Source organism: Geotrypetes seraphini, chromosome 10 (genome assembly GCF_902459505.1).
Source record: "Geotrypetes seraphini chromosome 10, aGeoSer1.1, whole genome shotgun sequence".
Lineage (NCBI taxonomy): Eukaryota > Metazoa > Chordata > Amphibia > Gymnophiona > Dermophiidae > Geotrypetes > Geotrypetes seraphini.
The window spans coordinates 43,968,941-43,993,973 of record NC_047093.1 but is presented as its reverse complement, the minus strand read 5'-3'; the positions used below and the strand labels follow the sequence as shown (position 1 = coordinate 43,993,973).

The window sequence follows — 25,033 nt, the reverse complement described above, 5'->3', positions numbered from 1 at the left end:
AGGTATAAAAGGATGCTCTGCTTGAGTACTTGACCACTGGAAGGACCAAGGCACCATGATCCCTCCTTAATCCCCCAGTGGTTACTGTCTCTCTCTCCTGAAAGGGAAACTAAGGGCTCCTTTTACTAAGCTGCGATAGCGGGTTTAGCGCGCGCTGAATTGCCGCGCGTGCTAGACCCTAACGCCAGCATTGAGCTGGCGTTAGTTCTAGCCGCGTAGCATGGGTTTAGCGTGCACTAAAATTCTGCGTGCACTAAAAACGCTATTGCAGCTTAGTAAAAGGAGCCCTAAGCTTCCTAACATATTATAGACATTCTGAACACAACAGCAAATAGATCTGAAGGGTAGCCTAGTAGTTAGTGCAGTGTACTTGCTGTAAACCAAGGGCTTCAGGTTCAAATTAGAGAATGACACGGTGGCGGTTACCCGCGGCTAGCTGCGTTTAGCCGCGGGTAACCCGCCAAAACGGTGACCAAAAAAAATGGTCACCGCAAGTTCGGGGACAAGGCAATTCACCTCCCTGTGGGGCGGTGAATGGTAGCACGGGGCGGTGAACCATCTGGAACGTGCGGTGAACGAGCGGCAGCCCACTCTCTCCTGTCTGCCGGCCGACCATGCATCTCCCTCTCTCCCTTCTTTTCCCTTACCTTTTCTTGTTAAAACGCGCGTTTTCTATAAGGCTAGGAGCTGTATTACAGCTGGAGCCTTGAAGTCGTCGCGTTGCACACTGGAAAAAGTCTCCTCTGACGCAACTTCCTGTTTCCGGTTGCATCGGAGGAGACTTTTCTAGCCGGCAACCCGACACGACTTCAAGGCTCCGGCTGTAATACAGCTCCTAGCCTTATAGAAAACGCACGTTTTAACAAGAAAAGGTAAGGGAAAAGAAGGGAGGGAGGGAAATGCACGGCTGGCCGGTGGGAGGGAGCTGCTGGACCGCATGAAGGGTGCTGAGGGTGAGAGGATGGAGAGGAGAAGATGCTGAAGACGGGGATGGGGCGGGGGCGGTGAAAGAGACAACGGGGCGGTGAAGGGGACGGCAGAGACGGGGACGGGGCGGTGAAAGGGACAGCGGGGACGGGGCGGTGCAGAGGATGGTGGGACGGGGCGGTGACAGGGACATAATTTTTCCCCGTGTCATTCTCTAGTTCAAATCTCACTTCAACTTTTTTTTTACCTTTTAATTATGAGACTCTAGAAACAGAGATATACAGTACAGTATAAATGCAGGTGCTACACTTAGTTGTGATTATGAGTGCCATAAAGTAAGTATAAATGGTAACACCTAAATTTAGGCCCATCATTGCCCACTTAAACCAGTAATCTGTAAACTTTGGTACACAAAGTTGCCAGTATAGAATACTAGCTTAGTGATCAGCTTTTTGACATCTAATTGTAGCACCATATATAAAATTGCCCCCAGGCGTCTACTTCGCATTTGTTTCTTATTTGGTCAGCAAATATTTATACCTATTGCTCTTGAATCTTGCTTGGATGAGGTCTAACGCTGTCCTAAATGTTAATAAATTATTTGTTGCCAGTTAAAGATACCTGAGATGTTCAAGGACATGGAGATTGTCCCAGCCCTTCTGCATGGAGACCTCTGGGGAGGAAATGTGGCCGAAGATGACACTGGCCCCATCGTTTTTGATCCAGCTTCCTTCTATGGACATTCTGAGTTTGAGTTAGCTATTGCAGGTATGTTTGGTGGATTTGGAAGTTCATTCTTCTCTGCCTACCACAACAAAATACCTAAAGCTCAAGGCTTTGAGCAACGCCAAAAGCTGTACCAACTTTTCAATTACTTAAACCATTGGAATCACTTTGGAACACAGTACAGAGGATCTTCTCTAAACTTAATGAGAAAACTTTTACAGTAACTTTGAAATTAGCTATCCTTACAGTGCTAAATGCGCCTTGATTTCTTCCACATACCAGTATGTCTCTTTTTTGTCTATTACCTTTTAAAGCACTACCACAGATATCTTGACAGCAAATATCATGCCAGTTTACTTAGATCCATGATGCTGGGAGCAACAGAGTTGAAGAAACTCTTTGAAACCAATTCATCTTGATGATTCTTCTGATTACTTTACTCATGATTTCTTGATGACTGTTCTCTTCATCAGCCGGTTCATGGGTCTACACATTCTGCAGGGCACCTGTTAGATGTGGTTATTACTTATTCCAACCTTTCTTCTAATAGTTCTAATCTTTCAATTGTGCCTGTACCATGGTCAGATCAATTTCTTGTAGTTTTGCCTTACTATTCTCACCTCTATACTTGGGGCTCCTTTTACTAAGCTGCGATAGCGGTTTTAGCGTATGCAGAATTGCTGCGCGTGCTAGACGCTAATGCCAGCATTGAGCTGGCGTTAGTTCTAACCGCGTAGTGCGGGTTTAGTGCATGCGGCAATTTAGCATGCGCTAAAAACTCTATCACAGCTTAGTAAAAGGAGCCCTTGGTGTTCCTGCTGTTTCTTCTCTTAAGCAAATTAGAAACTTCTAGTCTTTAACTTTGGACATTTTTTTTTTTTTAAAATTGTGATCCATTTCCTGTTAATTATTTGGACCTTGACCTATGTGATCAGGTCAAAATCTTCAATCAGCTCTCAATCTTTCTGCTCCTTGTAAACTAATTTCTTCTAACCACCGTTCTACTCAGCTATGGTTCCATCCAGGCCTTACCCTCTTAAAGGCATCAATTATGTAGTGAAGAACGTTCTTGAAGAAAGAATCCTTTCGCCACTACACCTGCACACTTTAAATCTCTTTTCTAAGTACTATTCAGTTTCTTTATGGCAAGCAAGATGAAACCATATTCATAAGATCTTGCAGCAGGATATGACCAACTCCCAATTGTACTGTTTCTTTTATTTTTAACTGGAATATCTTCTTCAAGTACAATTCCGGCCCAATCTATGACATCGCTGATGATTTTGCTAATGGTTTCAAGACAAGGTCATCCATCTTAGGCACTCCTTAACAACTACTGCGCCTACTTATTCACCTACCCCTAACATTCCTCTTTCTCTGGTCCCTGTTTCAGCACTTTCAGCTTTTACTATTCCCTCTGTTTCATCTTTGAAAAAGGTAGTTGTATCTTTTCGATCTACTTCATCTCCAAATGATCCTATTCCAGTTTTTCTTTTAAAATGATTATTAGACTGCCATACTGGTCTTTTGAAGGTTATAGTTTCAAATAGTCTGACATCAGATGTATTTTCTTCTATTTGGAAGCATGCTATAGTTATTCCCATGCTTAAAACCTTGAAATTGGATCCTGCTGAAGTAACAAAATTATAGGCCGATTTCTAATTTGCCTTTTCTTTCTAAAATTACAGAAAAGGTAGTAGCAGTACAACTTTCTGATTTTTTTTGATTGTACAAATGCACTTCACCAATGTCAGGCAGGCTTTCGTCCATAGCACTCGACTGAACATTCGCTTTTAGGTCTTACAAATTATGTAATATCAATTCTGGATGGCAACCTTTGGTTTAAATGTCTTTATTGAATTTCATAAAATATAATAATTCAACACAATCTAATGACATTTAAACCCTTCCCCCCACAAAATTGTAAAAATAGACAAATTGGAAGTACAAACCAGAACAAGTCAATTAGCATGTATTCTACAATATTCATCTAAAAGAGCCCAAACCTTCTTAAAATATCAAACTGAACATCATCTAACAGCAGCTACTTCTTCATATTTATGCGCAAGACAGCCTTCCACTCATTATGCAGGAATAGAAAGAACTGCACTATTTTTCCATTCTGGATGGCAACCTTGATGATGTTCTCTTTTCATTGGATATGTCCGCTGCCTTTGACTTAGTGAACCATTCAATCTTACTAGACCATCTAAGAGATTTATATATCACCGATAAAGCTTTTCAATGGTTTCAGTCCTATCTCACTGAGAAGTCTTATTCTGTGTTTTCTTCTGGTTCTTTTTCAAGTCTGCAGCAAGTTCAGGAATTTCTTGCTCCACTCACATTACTGCTTCAGTCCCTTGGATTCACTTTCATTATTTATGTTGATATTCAGCTTCTTTATCCTTTCAATTCTGTGTCCAGTGTCTCTTTAATCTATAAAAAACTAGACGAGGTGGCTGATTGGATAACATTGAATAGATTGAAAGTTAACTCTCAGAAAATATCTACTATGATTTTTTTTCTTCAAATAAATGTCTATTAAACCTTCTGTGTTTCAGTATGAAAGGTATTGCCTTGCCGTACTTCATGTCTATTAAAATCCTTGATGTAACTTTAGATAATACTTTATTCTTTCACTCCAGAGTTGCCTCTTCTTCATTCTTAAAACTCCATCAGCTTCGTTCTGTTCAGACACTCTTAAACCATAATTCTCTCCAGATTCTTTTACATTCTTTGGATCTTTCCAAACTCGACTATTGTAACTCTCTTTTAATTGATCTTCCTCAATATCAACTTCATCTTCAGCTTGTGCAAAATACAGCACTCTGCTTGCTGTACTGTCAATCTAAATGTGATTACATTATACCTTTACTTGCTTATAGAATACCCTTTAAGTATAATGTACTCTTTCCAGATTCAATCTTTAGGTCCTTCCTTCATTTTTAGCATTTCTGATTCCTTATTCTCCTCAAAGGAATCTTTGTTCCTCTCACCAAAATTTGTTGACTATGCCATCTTTTAGGCAGATGTTTTTGGATGTTAATAGGGACTCTAGCTTTTTGGGAATGGCCCCTACCTTGTGGATCTCTCTTCCACTATATTTAAGAGCAGAAAAATCACTTAAAATTTTTAAATCACAATTAAAGGCTTATTATTTTAAAATGGCCTTTAATACAGCTCTTTTATAGTTCTTTACTTTGGTTATATGGTTTCTCTCTCCCATTACCTTTTGTTTTTTTCCCTCCCTCTATTTTTTTCCCTATAACATATTGTAATTCTTTTCTTCCCCCCCACCTTTTTGCCAGTTTGTACTGGTTTTGTGTTTTGGATGATTTACCTTGTTTTGTTTTTATTGATTTTTGAATTGTCACCCTTGCTTTTATTATGGTAAACCGCTTTGGCTTAACTACTAGTTTTAATAATGGTGGTATATCAAATAAAGTAATTAACTGCTATTTTAAGACAATGAGTAAAAACTGTAGTTGCTATGTTGGTCCACTTAAATATGTAGAAATGCAGTTCAACAAACAAATTGTAGGTGAGATTTTTATTGAAGTAATTGGATTCATTCCTTCTCTTTTCTCCAGATCTTTTGACTCCTGGGAAATCTCCTCCTCCATTTGTTCAGATTCTACACCGTCCCCACCATGCTCCCATTATCCTCACGTTCTTTTAATCTTTTGCCTCAACCCTCCTCCTTTCCTCTATATTGTTTAATTCAGGATTGTCCAACATCAGTCCTTGAAGGCCACAATCCAGTCAGGTTTTCAGTTTCCCAAATGTATTTGCATTCGCTGCTTCCACTGTATGCAAATAGATCTCATGCATATTCATTTGGGAAATCATGAAAACTTGACCAGGTGAGGGCTGAGCTTGGACACCCCTGATTTAATTATATATTCCTCTCTTCTTAGCATATTCCCAAACCACCTATAAAATTTAGGAGTTAACTAAAGTGTAATTCCCAACAGTTCAGCATCAGTATTTGGACAGCTCCTTCATCCATTTTATAAAGAAATGTATGCAGCAGCCAGATCAAAATTAATAATAGATTTCAAAGTTCATTTATCAATCCCATTTTCTATAGAAAAGTTTCCAAATAAACACAGTAAAATAGAAAAATTTATTGTGGAATATTGTAGGCTTTCTCCCATTCTGAGGGTAAGTCTATAACAGGGCACCTATTTAGAGCTGCATATCTGGGTATATACACAAGCATATATTTAGGTGTGCACACTTATAACAGCCATAGAGCTGGTATATATACTCACATCAAGATCTGGAAGATACACATGTAACTTATAATATTCTTTAAGTTACATACCTATGTCTACACCTCATTCAGACTTTGCCCATGTGAACAACCACCTGTAAATATGAACTATTGAAGATATGCATATATTTACATAACCACCATAGCAAGTCATCTAGTCAATAACTAATATCCAAAATAATTTTTTAGTAGATCCTTCAGCAGGCTCATTATTTTCTTTTATGCTTTTCATGAAGATCGCATGAGCCATTATCTTCACCGGTTAGGGCTCTTCAGCCTGGAAAAGAGACGCTGATTGAAATCTACTAAATCCTGAGTGGAGTAGAATGGGTATAAGTGGATCGATTTTTCACTCTGTCAAAAATTACAAAGATTAGGGGACACTTGATGAAGTTACAGGGAAATAATTTTAAAATCAATAGGAGGAAATATTTTTTCACTCCGAAAATAGTTAAGCTCTGAAACGCATTGCCAGAGGTTGTGGTAAGAGCGGATAGTGTAGCTGGTTTAAAAAAGGTTTCGACAATTTCCTGGAGGAAAAGTTCATAGTCTGTTATTGAGAAAGACATGGGGGAAGCCACTGTTTGTGCTGGATTGGTATCATGGAATATTGCTACTCCTTGGGTTTTGGCCAGGTACTAGGGACCTGGATTGGCCACTGTGAGAATGGGCTACTGGGTTTGATGGACTATTGGTCTAACCCAGTAAGGCTATTCTTATGTTCTTATTGACAGTTTAGAGATCTCTGCTATTTTGAAATTTTCCTAAGATAATATTTCTAGTGAAGTAACTTGGAGGATCCTTGACTTCCAAAATGGGCAAAAATTTGACATCTAGGAATTTCTTCAAGAGTAAAAATATTGGGCCTGATATTCAAAAGAATTTAACCAGGAAGGAGAGGCTCTTGCGCAGTTAAACCTGGCTGATTTGGCCATCTGCCTTAAAATTCAGCAACACTTAAGTAGGTAGTGATGCTGAATATTGTCGGTGACTGCATTAGCACTAACTGGTTACTATCAGAGTGGTCCAAGGGTGAAGTTGGTAGCTCATTGGGCAGCCTGAAACCTAGTTATGTAACCAGGTAGTGAGGCAAAATATTAACTCATTTGGTTAATCATGCTCCCAAACCCACCTCTTCCAAGAGCTTACCCCTCCTGCATGCTACCATAACACTCTCTCCCTTCCTGGAGAAAAAGTCTATACATTTCTATAAGAGGATTCCTAGTATTCTTCAAATCCGTCTTATCAGGAGCACGCTACAGGGGTTCAAAGAAGCTTTGGATAGGTACTTGGAAGACAAAGGGATTGAGAGGTACAGATAAGAGTAGAGGGATGGGATTAGAGGTAAGTTACAAAATTAATCAGGGACCACTGTTCAGGCACTAGGCCTGATGGGCTGCCGCGGGAGCGGACCGCTGAGCAAGATGGACCTCTGGTCTGACTCAGCAGGGGCAACTTCTTATGTTCTTTACCCTCGGCCATGGAGAATGTTTTATGCAAATATATTCAAAGTGATTAAAGACTGAAAATTATTTTTCAAAGTTGTAACAACAGTAAACTAAGACTTATGAGAATAGAGAAAGCATCTTTCATTTACACATGCAAAGAAAACACGCGTGGGAATATGCGGTGCACAAACTCCATGCATGCATAAACTTAAGGTAATTGTAGAAGTCTACGAGGAGCTTTGCAGGCCCCTGACGCTCTCTGCTGCGGCTCTCGATGAAGACGGGAGCTCTCTTCTTAGAGAGTGCCAGGGATAGGTCCTGCTCTCTTCCTCCAAGCAGCTCTGGACAATGGCAACACGAGGACATCAATGAGATCGATAAATCAGCCCAAAGTATCAACATCTCCAAGTGCAGTAAGAAGCAAAGGGAAGAAGACAGGCACTCAACAACCCACACACGACTCCCCCAGACCAGCAGCTCTTCCTTCCTCCATCCCTCAATTGACCACGACTGTTCAAGCAAGTCTCTCTCAGCACCCCGTACCGTTCCTCAAAGCTTATATTTGATGTCACTAGCTGCAATTTATGTATATACCTTTGGCAGCCTGGTAGCTTTCCTTTGTCCACGACTCAGGGTTGCCAGATGGCAAAAACATTTCCAGCCCAACTCATGGCATAAAGTAGCCCAACTTGTGTCGGAGTAGCCCAAACAATTGCCACTGGAAACACCTCTAATTTATCAAATACATCATTCAAATACAAACTGTTTATACACTGCATATATCACAAAAAGTCCATAATGGTATACAAAAGACCAAAACTCTAATACAAAACATTCAGGAAAAACACAATAAAAACAAACACTTAATGTAAAAGTACTTCCCAAAAATTAAAAGCTCTTCAAATTTCTGGACATAACGGGCTGGATTCTGTATAGGATGCCCAGTTTCAGAAGCCGCCTAAGCGGCTTTAGAGAATCGCACAGATGCCTAAGCCTGCCTAACCACCACTATTCTCTAACCGGCGTCCATGTCACAGAGAATTGGGTTGCCGCTGAGCTGATGGCAACAAGGGAATCTCCCTGCCACAATCAGTTTAGCAGGCGTGACAGGGATTCCCCCCCCCAAAAAAAAATATGACTAGCAAGACGGAAGCCCAGTCCCTCCTGCTGGAACCCCTAGCCAGCTGTATACCCCCCATCTCTCTCATCCCTGTCTCCTTCCAGCCAACACTTCTTACACTTTTCCCTATCGCCCCTGAGCCAACATTTATCACCCCATCACTCCCCAGTCAGTTTCTCCAACGGTCTCTCTACGAATTAATGCCGATTTCACTGGCAACCTGCTACTGGCTCTGCAGCTTTCCCTCCAGTCCACACTGCAGCTAAATGTGGAGATCCTCAAGCTCTGCAAACTAGACTTCTTGTGTTCTCCCCAGGGCCTTTTCAGTGGGCACATCATCCACTAACGTCTCTCAGCAGTATTACTCTCTTCCTGCCTGCAGTTAGGTTATATTCACATCTGCTGCCCTTGGCTGGCCCCAAAGCCTTCTATCTTATGTGGGTCCCGCCTATGTGGCAAGCTACTTGTTTTGTTTCCAGTAAGGGAAGTTAAAAAAAAAAAAAAAAGTACATCAGGGAGAAAAAATGGTCAACTGGCTATGCCACTGCTCAGGACTTTGGTCTTGTCGACAACCAACGCCTACGATGAGAATTAAGCTCTAGAAAGCCACTGTTCTGCCAACATGGGAAATGATGACAATGAAAGCAGAAAAACGTTTTCCATCAATCAGACCTGTGAAGAAGTCCTGGAGGCAAACTTGCAAAGGCGATGGACACCACCAGGGCAGAGAGAAAAGGGGTGTGTGGGGTGTTGGGATCCTCGAAACTGCTGGCCAATGTGCACACACGCATCGAAGTCGAAAGAGAGAACACGGCAGATTATTACCTGTACTATTAGTGTATTTAATGCCCTTATTTATTGCACTAGCACGAAACTTTTTAGGAGCTGCATCGGGATAGTGCCGGGGGACTCCGATCTTCCCACTCCCTGCACGCCTCTCCAATCTCTATGGCGTTTGGGGGCGGGGCGGAGCCACACTTTCCGAGCCCACTTCATCCCTACGGTTCCTCCGATCTAGCTCGCCTTTAAGTGGCGCAACGTTGTTCCGCTCGGGTCCCATTTTCATTGGTTCAGCTGGGGCACAATGGACCAATCATAACCAACCTCAGAGTCCCTAAGGTCATTTGTGATTGGCCCATTGTACTACAGTAGAACCAATGAAAAGAAATCAGGAAGTTTGCCGGCAAACCCGTTACTCACCCAAAATAGCCCAATTACAGGAAAAAAATAGCCCCAAAATCCGCCACCCGGCCAAGCTCATTATTTCCCGCCGCCGGGCTTAAAAACTAGCCCAATTGGGCGGGAAAACCGCCAAATTGGCAACCCTGGTCCATGTCCCGCCCATCCCCCAACGCAACTTCCTGCTTCCGGCAGAGGGAGACGCGGCAGAGTGAAAGCTCTAGTATGCAAACTGTATGAAGTGCTTGCGTGCCGGCGGCCTCAAAGACAAGTTTGAAGGTAAGGGCGGGGTTTGGGGATGAGGTAGAGCTGCCGGCGAGCAGGCGGGGGTGGACGAGGGGGGAGAGAAAGATATATATACTGAAGGGGGATGGGGTAGAGAATGAGGGAAAGATGCCGCCTTGCAGACGGAAACATGTTGAATTGGGAAGAGCGGGGGAAGAGAAGGGGAGACGTTAGGCTGTGAAGGAGGGCTGCCTTTGCCCTTAGATGTGTGTGAAGAGGGTCATGCTCATCGCGTGAAGGCAGCTTATGACTTGGTCTCTATATACTGGGTTGGAGTGGAGAAGCGAAAAAAGGGAGAGAGAGTGAGCAAAGGACAAGACGGGGGTAGGGAGAGAGAACGTCTCCTGGAGATGGGCACCTTGGGGACCGGAAGGACTATGCGGAGAACGTGCCAGTTGTTTTGGGTGGCAGATGGACTTGGCCAGGGCTGGCTCAATTGACTATGGCACCCTGAGCAAACTTTTGCATTGGTGCCCCCACCCATAGCTCCCTTTCTATCTTAAGTCCTCCTTCCTAAGCCAGATTGGGATTTTGAGACCCTTCACCCTGGGCCAGGGCCCTATCTGGTACAATGGTTGAGCCAGTTCTTGACTTGGTGTGACCTCTTACCGGTGATTATCCCTTTATGAACTGAGAATGGAGATCTCCAGTGATGTAGTGGAGCCCAGTGTAACTAGAAATGGAGTAGTGTAGGTAGGGGAAACTAGGTGGACCAAATCACCTTTATCTACAGTTATTTTTATATAAATCTATCCATCTAAAATGAAAATGTTGACAGTAAAAATGTAAACAGTTTTTCTCTTTTTGTTCCCTATGTTATTGTTATACAGTACCTGAATCATAACCCTCTTGGGTATTACTTGACAAGCAGTATATCAGCTGAAGCTTTGTAATTCTGGTACTTAGTTTTCTATCAACATCAAAATGATCCCCTGAATTCTATATATGGTACATAAAATTGCATGATATCTTGACATACACACACAAATAAATTAATGAACTGTTACCAATTATTGATGTTGGTTGGTTCTAATTTGCACGCTGCATGCAATTGTAAAGCAATGTCTCTCAAACTTTCTCGAGCTGGGGCACACTAAAGGTAGTGGCCATGGCTCAAGGCACCTGGAAGTACTCGGATATTGCTGTGATGACATCATGCACATGCGTAACATCATCACATTGACATCCGCGCATGCACAGATGCCTTCCAGACGGGCCCTGAGACGCCAGTAGGGGGCGCTAGCAGGGAAGAGGGCAGGAGGGAAGGAGTGGCACTGGCTGATTGCCTACAGCAGTGTTTCTCAACTACTTCAAGCTAAGTACTCCCAACCACAGACCTCCCAAGCTCCGCCCTAGACCCACCAAAGCTCTGCCCTAGATCCTGCCCCCTTTACTAATTGTAATGCAATTTTTTCCTTTTATTTTTCATACACACACAATATACACAGCAGATATAAATTCTCAAAACTGATATTTTAATCATTATATTGAAAATAAAATAATTTTTCCTACCTTTGTTGTCTGGTGACTTTATTTTCAGTGCTTTTAACTGTTTCCAGGGCCTTTCTTATCCACTGACTGTTTTTCTCTCCTTCTTCACTTTCTGTCCTGCATCCATCTTTGGCATTAACTTAACATTCAATTTTTCTGCTTTTCTCTCAAAATCTACTTTTCCATGTCTTCCCTTCCTCTGTCTCTCTTCTTCCCTCCCCATTTACATGCTCTGACATCTCTCTTCTTCCCTCTTTCCCCCCCTAGTAGTCGAACATCTCTCTCCTTCTTTTCCCCTCTTCCCAGTCTAGCATCCCTCTCCTCTCCTTCCCATAAGCTGGCATCTCTCTTCTTCTACTACTACTACTATTATTATTATTTCTATATCACTTCCAGACTCCCCTCCTTCCCTTCCATTCCCTGGTCTGGTATTTCTCCCTTCCTTTAGTCATTTCTCCCCCCCCTCCCTAGTGTAACATTTCTCTCTCCCTTTCTGCCCCCTGCAGTCCATCTCCCTTCCTGTCCTCCTTTCTGGCCCCCCTCCAAGTCCAACATTTCTCCCTCCTTTCCACCAGTAAACATTTCTTTCTCTTTGCCTCCTGCATGCTTCTCTGGTCCTCCTTCCCTCCCCTAACATCTCTCTCTCCCGCCCTCCATGAGTCCAACTTTTCACTCTCTGCCCTTTCTCCCTTCACCTGAGTGTGACATTTCTCCTTCCCTCCTTTTTGTCCTCCCCATCCATCTCACCCTCTCCATGAGTCTCAACAATTTCTACCTCCTGCACGCTTTCTCTCTCAGTCCTTGCTTCTTCCCTTGAGTGGCATTCCTCCTTCCCAACCCATCATGCTTTCTCCCTATGCACCATCTTGCCCTCCCCTCCAGTGTGTAGCACCTTTCCTTTCCCTCCCCTTCTGCCAGGTCCAGCAGCATCTCCCTTCCCTTTTCCTCCCCCCCTGTCCAGCAGTACCCCTTCTCCCCTCTTCCTCCTATCCAGCAGTAACTCTCCACCCTTCCTTTTCCCTCCTCCATTGTCCAGCAGTACTCCTCCTCTCCTCTCCAGCAATGCCTCTCAACTCTCTAGCTTAGAGGCAGCTTACTATGTGCTTTTAATTTCACCACACAGCAGCTGCTAGCATTAGCCACGGTTTCATCAGGCAGGCTTGGGGTCTTTGCTAAGCCAGCCCACCTCACATCATCAAAACGGGCCAGTCTAGCAAAGGCCCTGAGGCAGCCTGATGAAACTGTGTCTAAACTAATGCTAGCAGCAGCTGTGTGGCGAAGTTAAAAGCACACTGAGCTGCCACTGCCGGTCCGGGAGTGTGGAGAGAAGACGAGGAAGGCAGGAGTCCTGGCATATGCGACAGTAGCAGGAAGTTGCAAGTCAGCTGGCGCTAGAGCCTCTCTTCCTGCCCAGTGTGCCACGGTACACAGTTTGTGATATACTTGTATAAATGGGGATGTGGCTATGGGAAGGGTTTGGGCAGGTTAGGAGTGTTTCATAGAATTACATGCACTGTTACAGAATTTGGGGGTTATGTGCCAGGATTTGCACTAGGTTTCAGTTGGTGTAAGTCCTCGTGCACAAAGCTGGGTGCTGGAATATGTGCTAAATGTTGTTCTATAAAGAGTGTTCAGCACAAGGCACCCTTTATAGAATAACATTGAACATGAATTTTTCCTGTGCCTACTTTTTGGCATAGTTTAATGAATCAGGCTCTATATGTCAGAAATTTCAGTGGCATACCAGCTAGAGAAGCAAATAATAAAAGTGACTCTAACAAGAGACAGACCTTAAAAATGCTGGTAATAGGAAAGGAGGTGAGAAGTGGCCTAGTGGTAGAGCTGCTGCCTCAGCACCCTGAGGTTGTGAGAGAGAGAAAATCCCAGCACTGCTCCCTGCGACCCAGGACAAGTCACTTAATCCTCCATTACCCCAGGTACAAAATAAGTACCTGTATCTTGAATATGTAAACTGCTTTGAATATGTTACCACAAAAATGTTGTATACAAATCCCATTCCTTTTATTTCTGTTTTTTAACAGTCTTGAATAAAATAGGAGTGGGTTGTAGATCATGAATTTGGATTTTGATAAAGAAGTTGTGTATTTTTTGCATTATTTTCTATCTGCGTTGCTGATGGAGAACAATTTTTTTGTCCCTGCTGCAGTCTCTTTGAGCACTAATGTTAAAATACAGTAGCTGTAAAATATGTTTACTTACTTTTTCTGTGAGCTAAATAAACTCAGTTCACTTTCTACACTGCCTAGGACCTAAGCGGTTTACAAGAAAAAAACATAAATAATCATGTAAACCAGTGGTCTCAAACTCGCAGCCCGGGGGCCACATGCTGCCCCGCCAGGTATTATTTTGAGGCCCTCGATATGTTTATCATAATCACAAAAGTAAAATAAGTTTCTTGGTCATATGTCTCTTTAGCTATAAATTACAATATTATTATTAAGACTTAGCCAAAAGGAAAGATTTATAAACTATAATGAGTTTTACCTCATACAAAATTGTCATTTCTGTAATAAGACAGCTATTTTTTTTATACAAAATTGTCATTTCTGTAATAAGACAGCTATTTTTTTCTGAGGCCCTCCAAGTACCTACAAATACAAAATGTGGCCCTGCAAAGAGTTTGAGTTTGAAACCACTGTTGTAAACACACATAATCAAGACAATATAATACATAATAATATATTCTAGATTTTTTTCCAGTATATTTGTGTCTTGAAGAGTATGGTCCAAAATTGGACTGAGTCTATACAATCATTACAGATGTTAAGCAGAGGGGGATACTTCATTTGACCTACTATTACCTCACAAATTATTTTTGCAGTTCTCCATTAATATAACGGTACATGAATTAGAGGCTTTTTCTTGATGCCTAACAAATGATTGTGACAGATCCTCTTCCATAAGAAAGCTGTGTATTTCTGCTTATTGAAAATATATAAAGGGGTAGATTCAGTATAGAGAGTGTCATGAGGACAAATTTTTCCCCGTCCCCCGCAGGAACTCAATTTCCCTGTCCCCGTGAGTTTTTTCCACTGTCCCTCTCCCTACCCCATTCCTGTAAGCTCTACCTTAACCTCACAAGCCTCAAAAACTTGATTTTAAAGTGTTTGAGGCTTGTGCAGAAGAGAATGGAGCTTGCAGGAATGAGACAAGAAAATAACTCTCAGGGACAGGACAAGAAAATGAGTTCCCATGGGGATGTGGAAAAATTTGTTCCCATGTCATTCTCTAATTCAGTATATGGCGCCTAAAGTTAGACACTGAGAAACAGGTCAGTAGGCTCTAGCTTATGATCACATTTTTTGTGCCTACCTATGGCATTTAGGTGCAATTTCTTGGGAATACTGGCATTTTATGCACCTAAATGCCTGTGCCCCTACTATAGCCACACCTTAGTTGTGCTGCTTATAGAATAGGACTGCTTATGAGCCACTTCAAGAAAATATTTTAATGATTAAGGAACCAAATATTCAAATCATCAATCGGCAAACCTTATTAGCCACAAAATTACCAATCTATCAGACCTCAGTGGCTCCACTCAAACCAGAAAGCAAACTTTGGTTGTAGAACCAACTACTGTTTACACTAAAATCTTGTGACCACTATTTCAGATTCAGAAAACTTTTAAAAGCATTTCTATACCAAGTAACTAAAATAGTAATTGTAAAAGCACATTTTAGACTGTCGAACGCAACTCCTGGTACATAACGATGATCCGATTACATATTTGACCTTGGTAATATAAAGAAATAAAAAAAAAATAAAGAAAATAAGGTGATACTTGAACTTGTAACTATGATCTAACTATACTAATAATTGTACTAATCTACCTGTACTAGCAACTCTATTGAATGTCCATGTCCACTTCCTGGGTAACTGACCCAACCTCTTGTAATGTAATCTGACATTGAACTGAATAGGTAAAGGCGGACTAGAAAACCTGATTAACATATCACAACATAAACACAACACATAAATTTAATTTATAAATCCATCTCTGCTCCCTATAATGGCTAATGATAAAGTTTGTTTATAGAATAAGGGCATGGGTCAGCATATGCACAACTTTTAATTAGTGCCAATTATTGATAGTTTTCACCAGTTCAGTGCTAAATGAGCCAATTAGTTTAGGCACTCAAGGGACTGTATTCTATAATTGCATGCTGAATTGCATGCTTATCTTTGGGCGTCATTTATAGAAATGGTGATTGTGTCCAGAAAGTAGAGGTTTTATTTTTCATCATGTTTGTTTATATAATTACTATTTTTTGCATGTGGCTTACATAAACTGTTCCTAACTCACCCCCCTTTTTTACAAAATTGTAGCACGGTTTTTAGCGCCAGCCATGATGGTAACAGCTTTGACATGCATAGGAATTCTATGAGCGTTGGAGCTGTTACTGCAGCTGGCGCTAAAAACCGCGCTACAATATTGTAAAAAGTGATGTGTGTCAGTAATTAAATTTGATCATGCCACTCAATTCATTAATTAGACTAAACTGATGTTTAATGGTGATATCATTTTACCAGCTTTTTGTATTAATAAAGAGAGAAATGACAGCATCACCATTTATTTTTCAAGTTAAAAAAAGTCACATAAATTAGATGGGATGACTTTTCTATATGCTCATTTTCTAAATAGTAAGGAACTTGCCTGCCAGAAATCCTAGAACATTTTTGCCTTTCCGGCGCCTACCTTTCACTAGAATCGTGCCACTTCTGGCATTATCCACCCTTACAGTGATGTTAGTCATTGTAAGGCACTTCTGTAGGCAGGATAATGGGCCTTTTTGGATGCGCCCATAGGCACCTCTATTTTTTAAAATTGCATTTAAAATTTTTTAAATCGGCGCACCAATTAAGTTAGGTGGCGGTAGGGCACCATTTAAAGAATCAGGCCCTAAAAGCCAAATGGTATAAAATGGGCTTTAGAACTTAGTGCTTGCTGATTCCCTTAACATGCATTAAAGGTGCGTTAAACCCTAATGCTGATTGATGAATTCCCCCCCTAAAGTATGCACTGTAATTTATATGTTACAGAATGTGCTTTATGCAGATCAATATCGGCTGGTTTTCCTACCTATATCACAAGTTTACTGAAAGGTTATAAGTTTCAAGTTTATTAGCATTTGATGAATCGCTTATAAAAATATCTAAGCGATGTACAGTTTAAAAGCCACCGGATGGTGGTTTCAAGTACAGTTTAGACGAATTAGACATAAGAAAATACATTCCTGGTATCTAGACCTAATAAGTTTAACTTAGTATGTATGTTCAGTTGTGTAATTTTATATAACATTGTTTAGAAAAATCTCACCATTCTAAAGTGTCTTTTTACTAAGGCGCGTTAGGTGTTTTAGCGTATGCTAAAACGGCTAGCGTGCCTTAGTAAAAGGACCCCTAAGTGCAGTAGTCATGTTTCTAATTTTTATGTTTGTAAGGGTAGATCAGTGGCTTGGTTTTTGTGTTATTAGCTGTGTGTTTCTAGGCTACACAGCTCCTTGAAATGCGTTTCTTAATTTCCATTTGATTTTTCTGAAAGTACTATGGTATTTGGATGAGATTGGTTTGCTTAGGATTCTGGAAAGCTTCAATTAACTTCCGAACTTAAGGTGGAGTACTGTAAATGATTTTCTGGCTTTCCTCTTTCAGGGAAGTTCATCTGCTCAGGATATGGCTCAGGAAGATCTGAATGATGAGATCTTGGAACTGGAGGAGGGAGGCCTAACTGAGTGTGATTTGATTATGAAGGGTAATAACCTTGAAACATTCTCAGAGTATCAAGAAACAAAGGACTTGATTGACAGCCTGAGAGATGTATATGGGGACCAAGTAAGCAGAGAGAAGGCAATTGAAAAGTTTATTTGTAAGTTCTTGGGTTATATTTTACTCTGCCAATGTCTTTTTGTATTTTAGATTGCACTGTGACAACGTACAGGGCTGGAGGAGATTGAACCATTTGTTTTGAGCTAAAAGATATCCTTGAAACTTATTAAGTAAGGGAATTGATTCTTAATCAAATGTGGAATAAACTATTCAGCAGACCCTTAACAGTACACACGAGCAACATTTTCCTTTTGACAGAGTTACAGTTCTGAATTAAACACATCAGGAGCTTAACTCTTTGCCTGAATTAGGGTATTTCAGATGCAGTAATTTATCTGTCCAGAAAAAGACAATTTTCAAAGGAATTGGGTAGATCTATTCCTTTAACATAAGAACATAAGAAATGCCTTCACCGGATCAGACCGTAGGTCCATCCTGTCTGGCGACCCGCACACGCGGAGGCCAAGCTAGGTGTTCCCTAATGGACACCTTGTTCACCCGTATCCCTCAATGTGATTTGCAAGAAGGTGTGCATCCAACTTGCCCTTGAATCCCAGAATGGTGGTCTCTGCCACATCCTCCTCCGGGAGAGCATTCCAAGCGTCCACCACTCGCTGTGTGAAGCAGAACTTCCGGACATTAGTCCTGAGTCTGCCGCCCCTCAGTTTTAGTCCATGACCTCTTGTTCGAGTCACTTTTGACAATGTGAATAACGAAGTTTCTTGCTCTATTTTGTCGAAACCTTTTAGTATTTTAAAAGTCTCTATCATATCCCCTCGCAGCCTTCTCTTCTGGAGGGTGAACAATCCCAGTTTTTCGAGGCGGTCTTTGTAGCTCAAATTCTCCATACCTTTTATTAGTTTTGTGGCTCGTCTCTGCACCCTCTCCAGCAGGGTTATATCCTTCTTTAGGTAGGGAGACCAGTGTTGGACACAGTATTCCAAGTGTGGTCTGACCATTGCTCTATAAAGCACCATTATGACGTCCGCCGATCTACTCGTGATGCCTTTCTTTATCATGCCCAGCATCCTGTTTGCTTTCTTTGCTGCCGCTGCGCATTGAGCCGATGGCTTTAGGGTCCTGTCTATCAGTACCCTCAGGTCCCTTTCTTGTTCGCTCTTGCCCAGTGTTACACCTAACATTTTATATTCTTGTTCTTTGTTTTGCCTGCTCAGGTGCATCACTTTGCATTTTTCTATATTAAATTTCATCTGCCACTTTTCCGCCCATTTCCCCAGTTGGTTCAAATCTCTTTGAAGTGCATCTCTGTTCAACTGCCCGACATAGTTTTGTGTCATCTGCAAACTTGATTATGTTACTTGTTGTTTCCTCTTCTAGGTCATTTATGAAGATATTGAATTATATGGGCCCAAGAACCGAGCCCTGGGGCACGCCGCTCGTCACCTTCTCCCAGTCCGAGAACTTCCCATTTATGCCCACCCTCTGCAATCTGTTCTCCAGCCATTTGCCTATCCATCTTAGTATATCCCCTTCTATTCCATGGCTTTGTAGTTTACTCATGAGCCTTGCGTTTGGTACCTTGTCGAATGCTTTCTGGAAGTCCAAGTATACGATATCCACCGGTTCTCCGCTATCAATTTGTTGGTTCACCTTCTCAAAAAATTGAAGCAAATTTGTCAAAATTGTCTCTTTCTGGACAGATAAATTACTGCATCTGAAATACCCTATTCAGTAATGGGTATATTACTGGGTAGATGGATATATTCCTAAGTGAATTGCATAGTTAGAAAACTTTTCCCATATAAGGCTAAAAGTATGTGCAGGTTTTCCTATTTACAAGTTAAAAAATAACTTGAGTGCTTTTATGAGGGTTTTTGATCTGCCCTATAAAGCTTAATTAAGATGTTTTGTATGTCCCAGAAAAAGCTGGCTTTCTTTCATTTATGAATCTGCATTGAGCCTCTACATAGTAACATAGTAAATGAGGGCAGATAAAGACCCGAATGGGCAGACTGGATGGACCAATCTAACCCTCTCTTTAAATTACTGATTTAATTTAAATTGTCCTTTTTCCTAGCTATTTCTGGGTCAGAAACCCAAAGCTCTGCCCATCTACTGAAATCTCTGTCAAAGCTCACTCCAACCCATCTAAACCATCCCAGCTGTCGAAGCCCTCTCCGCCCAATCCTCAACCAAATGGCCATTTACGGACACAGACCATGCAAGTCTGCTCAGTATTGGCCTTAGTTCTTCAAAATATACCATTATTTTCTGATTTGAGATCCTCTGTGTTCATCCCACGCTTTTTTGAACTCTGTCACCGTTTTCCTCTCTACCACCTCCCATGGGAGTGCGTTGCAGGCATCAACCACCCTCTCCGTGAAGAAGAATTTCCTTACATTACTCTTGAGTCTACCACACCTCAACCTCAAATTATGTCCTCTGGTTTTAGTGTTTTCCTTTCTCTGGAAAATATTTTGTTCTACGTTAATACCTTTCAAGTATTTGAACGTCGGAATCATATCTCCCCTGTCTCTCTTTTCCTCTAGGGCAGTGGTCTCAAACTCGTGGCCCACCAGGTACTATTTTGAGGCCCTCGGTATGTTTATCATAATCACAAAAATAAACTAAAACAGTTTCATATGTCTCTTTAGCTATAAATTACAATATTATTATTAAGACTTAGCCAAAAGGAAAGATTTATAAACTATAAAGAGTTTTACCTCATGCAAAATTGTCATTTCTTTAATAAGACATTAACTGTTTTTTTTTCTGAGGCCCTCCAAGTACCCACAAATCTAAAATGTGGTCCTGCAAAGGATTTGAGTTTGAGACCACTGCTCTAGAGTATACATATTCAGGGCTTCCAGTCTCCCCCCATATGTCTTTTGGTGCAAACCTCCTACCATTTTCATTGCTTTCCTCTGGATCGCTTCAAGTCATCTTATATCTTTTGCTAGATACGGTCTCCAAAACTGAACACAATACTCCCAAGTGAGGCCTCACCAGTGACCTGTACAGAGGCATCAACACCTTCTTTCTTCTACTGGTTATGCCTCTCTCTATACAGCCTAGCATCCTTCTTGCAACAGCCACCACCTTGTCACACTGTTTCTTTGCCCTTAGATATTTAGATATTCAGACACTATCACCCCAAGATCTCTCTCCCCAATCTGTGCATATCAGTCTCTCGCCTCCCAGCACATAAGGCTCCTTCCAATTACTAATCCACAAATGCATTACTCTGCATTTCTTTGCATTGATTTTTAGTTGCCAGATATCAGACCATTCCTCTAACTCTTGCAGATTCTTTTTCATGTTTTCCACTTCCTCCTTGGTGTCTACTCTGTTACAAATCTTGGTATTATCCTCAAAAAAGCAAACCTTTCCTTCTAACCTTTCAGCAATGTCGCTCACAAACATATTGAACAGGATTGGCCCCAGCACGGAACACTGAGGGACTCCACTGCTCACCTTTTCTTCCTCTGAGCGAATTCCATAACCACCACCCTCTGGCATCTGTTCGTCAACCAGTTTCTAATCCAGTTCACCACTTAAAACTTCAATCCGTCAAGTTTGTTCAAGAGCCTCCTATGAGGAACTGTGTCAAAGGCTTTACTAAGTAAATTACATCTAGCATATCTCCTTGATCCAATTCTCTGGTCACCCAATCAAAAAGTTCAATCAAGTTCATTTGGCATGATTTACCTTTAGTAAAACCATGTTGCCTCAGATCCTGTAACCTATTAGATTCTAGGAATTTCACTATCCTTTCTTTCAGCAACACTTCCATTATTTTTCCAATAACCGAAGTACGGCTTACCGGCCATCTCTGCGACCACACTTTTGTGAATAGGGACCACATCTGTCTCCAGAGATTTGTTGAACAAATTTTTAATAGGACCCGCCAGAACCTCTCTGAGCTCTCTCAGTATCTTTGGATATATCCCGTGCAGCCCTTTTACTTTGTCAACCTTCAATTTTCCAAGTTGTTCATAAACACTTTCTTCCGTGAATGGTGCAGAATCTACTCTATTTTCATGTGTAACTTAGCCAGACAATCTCGGTCCTTCTCTGATAGAATGTAAGTAACTGTTGTTGCATTGTCTAACATACCTACTTTTTTTTTTTTTTTTTTTTTTTTTTTTTTCATCTTTATTCCTTTTTATTTCTTTCAACAAGTGTACAATATTATTACAAGTAATTCACATCACTCACTTGACATTCTTAAGCAATATTATTACACATGTTTTAATTCCCTCCACCCACCTCCCATCCCCTCCCCTATCAACAAAATATTTTATCCAAACATATACATATTTAGACTCTCCCTCCCCCCCATTTTTACAAATTATCCCCTAAGGAAAAAGAATAACCCTTAATCATTACAATATTCAATTAATGGCCTCCACACCTCCTTAAACCTTTTAAAATATCCCCTCTGTACGGCAAGAAATCTTTCCATCTTATATAAATGACAAACTGAGTTCCACCAAAAACTACAATTCAATCTAGAACAGTCTTTCCAATTAGTCGTTATTTGTTGAATTCCCACTCCAGTAAGAATCATCAATAATTTGTTGTTTGCTGCAGATATTTGACTTTTGGCCCTCATACACATTCCAAAAATCACTGTGTCGTAGGATAATGCTACATGATTTTCCATCAATATATTAACTTGATCCCATATTGATATCCAAAATGCCTGAATACATGGACAATAAAATAAAAGATGGTCTAAAGTTCCAATTTCAATTTTACAATGCCAGCATCTATTAGACTTAGAGCAATCTAATTTTTGTAATCTAGTAGGGGTCCAGAATGCTCTATGCAACAAAAAGAACCATGTTTGCCTAATAGATGCCGACATCGTACCTTTAATTCTCCAAGACCAAATACGTGGCCATTGAGATGCATTAATTTGATGCTTAATCTCAATGCTCCAAATATCTCTTAATCCATTTTTTGGTTTCTTATTCAAATAATTAGATATCATTTTATACCACTTTGCGGCCTGGTGTCCCAGAAAATCTGCCTGGAAACATAAGAATTCTAAGCTGTAATGATCATTTAAAGATTTCCATTCAGGGAACCCCACCTGAATAGCCTGCTTCAATTGCAACCACTTATAACTTTGTTTTTTATTCAGACCATATTTATGTTGCAATTGTGAAAAATCAAGCAGCTTACCATTATCAATTACTTCCGTTAAGGATCTTATACCTGCTTTAATCCAATCCTTCCAGACAATCTTAAACCCGCCTATTTGTATCTTGGAGTTTACCCAAATAGTCTGCTGTTTCGATTTTAAAATAGAATCACTAGTTAATTTATCTACAAATCTTAATGTTTTCCAAGTATCCATTAATACTCTATTGTCTTTACGTATTCTAGGCACTTTTATACCAAGCAGAAGATCAAGCCTAAGTGGAAAAATAAGTGATCTCTCCACCCTTAACCACTCTGGTAATTGTTCCAAAAGCTCTGGGAGGACCCAATACATACCTTGGCGCATGATATAGGCCTGATGATACCTATAAAAATTGGGAAAATTTACCCCACCCTCCTCAATTGGTCTTTGCAAAGACACTAGAGCCACTCTTGCAATTTTACCCAGCCAAATAAATTTAACCAGAATACTATTTAATTTTTTATAAAAAGACCCCTGAAAAAACACTGGTATCATTCCCAATTGATAGCAAACTACAGGCAAAATCATCATTTTAACAGTTTGAACTCTTCCCCACCATGACAAATGTAAAGGATTCCATTGCTCACATAACTCTGTTACTTTTTGTAATAAAAATTTTTCGTTTATTCTCATTGTCTCTTCAAGTGTTTTATTCAACCAAATACCTAAGTATTTTATACCATCCTCTTTCCAAATAAAAGGGAAAGAATCAAGTATACCTTTTGTACAATGCACATTTAAAGGTAAAATTTCTGATTTATTCCAATTTATTTTGTATCCTGAGAATTTTCCAAATGTATCTATTATCTCCAGTAGACATGGAATTGTTGTTTCCGGATTCCTCAAATGAAGCAATATATCATCTGCATAAGCGGATACTTTATATTCCACTCCAGCACATGGAATACCCTCTATGTCCTTTGCCTGTTGAATAGCTAACAACAAGGGTTCAAGAACTATATCAAAGAGCAAAGGAGATAATGGACAACCCTGTCTAACTCCCCTCTGCAATTTAAAAGCATCTGAAAAATTATTATTTATGTATAAACGAGCAGTTGGGGAGCTATACAGTGCTTGAATCATTTGTATAAATCCGGATCCAATACCAAACCATTCCATAGCTTGATACATGAAATTCCATTCTACACGATCAAAAGCCTTCTCAGCATCTAGTGATACTGAAAAAGCCTGATCATTAATTTGTCTTGTTAAATAATACATCTGAAATGCCAGTCTAGTATTATTTGAAGAGTGTCTTTGAGCAACAAATCCAGTTTGATTTATTCCTATTATATGCGGAAGAGCTTTAGCCAATCTTAATGCTAAAATCTTAGCTAATATTTTACCATCTACATTTATTAAAGATATAGGCCTGTAATTTGACACCAATGTTGGATCTTCATTTGGCTTTGGCAAAACAATAGTTAAAGATTCTGCCATAGTGCCTGATATACAACCTTTATTCAGTTGGTCCTGATATAGTTTTAATAAATATGGTAAAAGGGAAATTTGAAATTCTTTATAAAACTCCACTGTAAATCCATCTCCACCTGGAGCGGTCCCAACTCTAAGGGATTTCAATGCCATTTGTAACTCTTTTAATGATATAGGTTTATCTAAACTTCCTTTTATATGATCAGGAACCTTAGGTCCTTTAACTAAACTCAAAAAATCCAACCCATCTTTCTCTTTATCTAAATAAGACTCAGAAGAATACAGTGACTTATAATATTTTAAAAATTGTTTTAATATATTTCCAATTTGAGAATGAGAATGTCCTAATTCATCCTTAATTATGCTTATTTTCTCCTTTCTTTTCTTTGCTTTTAAATAATTTGCCAATAATCTTCCAGCCTTATTTGCACTACCATAATACATCGTTTGCTGAGCAAAAATATCTTTCCTTACTAATCCAGAGGAAATTTCATTATATTCACATTTTTTTTTTAACAATAATTGAAATGTCTCTTGTTCCCATTTATTAACCAATTTTAATTCCAAATTTTTAATTTCTTTTTCCAAATTTGCAAATTGCTTTCTTATCTGTTTCTTTTTATACGCAGAATATGATATAATTTGTCCTCTCATAGTTGCTTTGAAAGCATCCCATAATATTCCAATCGACATTTCCTCTAGGTCATTAAGTCTGAAATATTCATTCATTTTTATCTGAAATTCAGTGCAAAATTTAGAATCAGCAAGCAAAGTATTATCAAACCTCCATACAGGTTTGGAATTATCTTGATCTAATAAGTTAACTTCTATCCACACACCACCATGATCAGATATTACTATTGGTTCTATGTCAGCTTTTACAACTTGCTGTACAATCTGATCTGAAACAAATATATAATCAATTCTTGAAAACGATTGATGAACATGTGAACAAAATGTAAATTCCCGATCATTAAAATGAAGAATACGCCATATATCTTTCAAATTACATGCTTGTATCAAATTTTCTAATCCCATTGATTTCATAATTCTACTAGGCTTTTTATCCATTATTTGATCTATAACAGCATTGAAATCCCCAGCCACCACTAAATTAGTAGTAGCCAGTGGTAAAACTAATTGTTGTA

At 40.1% G+C, this 25,033-nt stretch overlaps 2 protein-coding genes across 6 annotated transcripts in view; both read left to right on the top strand.

Annotated features, from left to right (window-relative positions):
• LOC117368483 (ketosamine-3-kinase-like) overlaps positions 1–5,580 on the top strand; it is a 29,372-nt gene extending 23,792 nt beyond the window's left edge. For 3 of the 4 annotated variants that reach the window (XM_033962187.1, XM_033962186.1, XM_033962185.1), the window contains exon 6: positions 1,539–5,235. In XM_033962187.1, the coding sequence (XP_033818078.1) occupies positions 1,539–1,877 (339 nt within the window). In that variant the 3' untranslated portion in view covers positions 1,878–5,235. The other variant, XM_033962188.1, reaches the window with a different exon arrangement.
• A 4,141-nt stretch (positions 5,581–9,721) lies between these two features.
• The window catches only part of TBCD (tubulin folding cofactor D), a 487,835-nt gene continuing 472,523 nt past the window's right edge, over positions 9,722–25,033 (top strand). Inside the window, exons 1-2 of one of the 2 annotated variants that reach the window (XM_033961208.1) lie at positions 9,722–9,955; positions 17,126–17,339. In XM_033961208.1, coding sequence (XP_033817099.1) covers positions 17,147–17,339 — 193 coding nt within the window. In that variant the 5' untranslated portion in view covers positions 9,722–9,955; positions 17,126–17,146. Of the gene's footprint in view, positions 9,956–17,125; positions 17,340–25,033 lie in introns of those variants that run through there. The other variant, XM_033961209.1, reaches the window with a different exon arrangement.